Below are 2,765 nucleotides of genomic sequence, written 5' to 3'. Positions count from 1 at the left end.
TTTATAATGAAAAGCCATTTCCAATAAGAGAAAACGAAAAGTTTTTATCTCATTTATTATCTACAACTATATTTATTGGTAATATATAAATAATATAAATATGTTTTGTAATAATTGTATATTAAATGTTAAAAGTATACAATAAATAAATAAATAAATAAATATATATATATATATATATATATGTGTTCATCTCATTTTTTTGGCATTTCATAGGCAACTCTGCGGTCAAACTTTTGACGAACAACGAAATTCAAACCAGGATAAATGATTTTTACGATGTAAAAAAAAAATATATTTTTTTAAATATACTAAATGAAATATTGAAATGTTTGTAGACAATGGGTTACATTACAAATTATATGATAGATAAATAAATAACATATATATATTATTATTATTTATTTTTTTTTTTTATAGGCAGGAATAAGGTTTGTATATTTTAGTAAGACTGATCAAATAAATACTAGGAATGTAGCCAACTTACTTGGAATGGAGACAAATTGGAATACATCCATTTCATTGAGCCTTAATGATAAGTAATAAAAGAAAACATTAAATGGATAAAAAATATAAAAAAAAAATATATATATATATATATATATATATATATATATATTTTTATAAATAAGTTTATTTTTATTTTTATTTTTATTTTTATTTTTATTTTCATTTGAATTTATTTTATTTTATAATTTTTTTCAGGCCCAGCTTCAAAAACAGAGACGGCAAAGTTGTCATTCCAAGTGGAATAAATAATATAAAGACACACATAAAAGAGGTTAAAAAAAATAAAAATAAAAATGAAGATAAATATATATATATATATATATATATATATACATTTTACAATTTTAATCTCATAAACATGTGTAAAATAAATATGTCTTATAAGCATATACATTTTCTTTTAACATATTAGGTTGACGATATTCCGTTACGTGTTTCTTCCTACTCAGGATGCAATCAGTTTAACACAGCTGAGATGATAAAGATTTTGTTGGTATGAATAATTAAATATTGATACCTTAGAAATTATATTAATGTCTGTAATATTAACAGATTGATCCATATATAAATGATTGTGCATATATATATATATATATATATATATATATATATATATATATACATATATGTATATTTTTTTTTCTCCTACTTTTAGGAAAACAATGAAATAATAACATGTGTAGGAAATAGTTTGAACTGTAGTAACTTTGAACTTTACAATTTGTGTAATTATTCAATATCTGTGTTATTACCTTTTAATACGATTTGCAAGTATAAACATATAAATTAACATAAATAAAATGAAATAAAATGATAAGAGAGAAAGGTTTTATACACATACACATATATACATATATATATATATTTTTTTTTTTATGTACACATTTCAACTATACAGAGATTGTTATGGCAAAAAAGAAAAGACGAACCCTTTTGAAAATCAATCATCAAAAAATAACCCCTTAATGTTATACTCATCTTTTATAAATAGTTTCCCATGCAACTTAATTATTGAAAAAAACAGTTTGGGTATGTTTTAGCAGTATAAAAAATAATATACATATTGTATATATATATATATATATATATATATATACATATCCGTTAAAAAAAAAAAAAAAAACATGATACCATTTAATATTATTTTATTTTTCTCATTTTTTCAGATTTATCTCAAAACGTGATGGAATTGGTTTATAAATTATTAAAGAGTTCAAGAATTCACAAAAAAAACGTGTCTTTAATGATATTTCTTTTTTACTTTTACTATTCATATTTATCTTTTTTAGTATTTATAATATCAATGTTTTTCCTACCCCCATTCATATCGGTAAGTAAAAAATAAAATATATATATATATATGTATATATATATATAAATATATACATTTACCATTTTCACCGTTAGGTAGTTGATTATCTTTTATTTATTTTGTTAATCATACCCATGCTATCCATATGTTTGTTGCGAAACAATAATAACTCAACCATTATGAACGACATACCGGACAAAGTTATATCGAAACAGTTCTTAACAAAAAAGATGGTATTGTCATAAAAGGTTTAAAATATATGCACATATATATATATATATATATATACATATGTATATTTATTTATTTGTTTATTTATTTATATTACTTTTTGATATTGATCAGATTTTTTTTTTGATAAAATGGATCCCCATGCTCGTTTTTTCAATCATCTTGTCTTGTTATTACTTACAACTGATAAACAAAAATTTCGTCAGAAACTATATAATTAGGGGATCCCTGAATACTTATAATATGAGTCAGGATTTGAAAAGAAAGCTCTTGAAAGACATAAATTACTACTGCAACGATAATATATATTTACGTAATTAAGAAAAAAAATAAAAATTAGTAAATGTAGTTTTGTAGTTTGCATAGGTGCATATTATAAGAGTGTATTTTATTTGGACTTACTATCTTATAATTTACCCGTTCATATATAAATATAAAAAAAAAAAATATATATATATATATATATATGTATATATTTATGTGTGCCTTTTTTGTTTTTCTTCAGTTGGATCCTTTTACAAGTGCCAATTATTAATTTATAGTTTCTATAAAAATGAAAGTATGGACAACGTGAATATGGTTGATACAATGATTAAACAATCTCAAATTTTTTTCTTCTTTTATTTTTCTCTTTTTTTTTTCGTTTCCTCTCTATCAAACAGCGATAAGTAAAAAAAAAAAAAAAAAAAAAAAATAAAAAAATTTTTTTTTA

General features: G+C 20.7%; 1 protein-coding gene across 2 annotated transcripts in view; it reads left to right on the top strand.

The window, feature by feature from the left end:
- PRSY57_1018900 (putative membrane protein) overlaps positions 1 to 2,765 on the top strand; it is a gene marked incomplete at both ends in the record, with an annotated part of 4,360 nt that overhangs the window by 1,044 nt on the left and 551 nt on the right. The window contains 11 exons of one of the 2 annotated variants that reach the window (XM_020114875.1): positions 1 to 78; positions 217 to 281; positions 421 to 539; positions 706 to 781; positions 923 to 1,003; positions 1,166 to 1,281; positions 1,409 to 1,539; positions 1,677 to 1,840; positions 1,918 to 2,055; positions 2,168 to 2,366; positions 2,559 to 2,721. In XM_020114875.1, the coding sequence (XP_019970420.1) occupies positions 1 to 78; positions 217 to 281; positions 421 to 539; positions 706 to 781; positions 923 to 1,003; positions 1,166 to 1,281; positions 1,409 to 1,539; positions 1,677 to 1,840; positions 1,918 to 2,055; positions 2,168 to 2,366; positions 2,559 to 2,721 (1,330 nt within the window). Of the gene's footprint in view, positions 79 to 216; positions 282 to 420; positions 540 to 705; positions 782 to 922; positions 1,004 to 1,165; positions 1,282 to 1,408; positions 1,540 to 1,676; positions 1,845 to 1,917; positions 2,056 to 2,167; positions 2,367 to 2,558 lie in introns of those variants that run through there. The other variant, XM_020114874.1, reaches the window with a different exon arrangement.

Source organism: Plasmodium reichenowi, chromosome 10 (assembly GCF_001601855.1).
Source record: "Plasmodium reichenowi strain SY57 chromosome 10, whole genome shotgun sequence".
NCBI lineage: Eukaryota > Apicomplexa > Aconoidasida > Haemosporida > Plasmodiidae > Plasmodium > Plasmodium reichenowi.
This window is presented reverse-complemented; position numbering and strand designations above follow the sequence as displayed.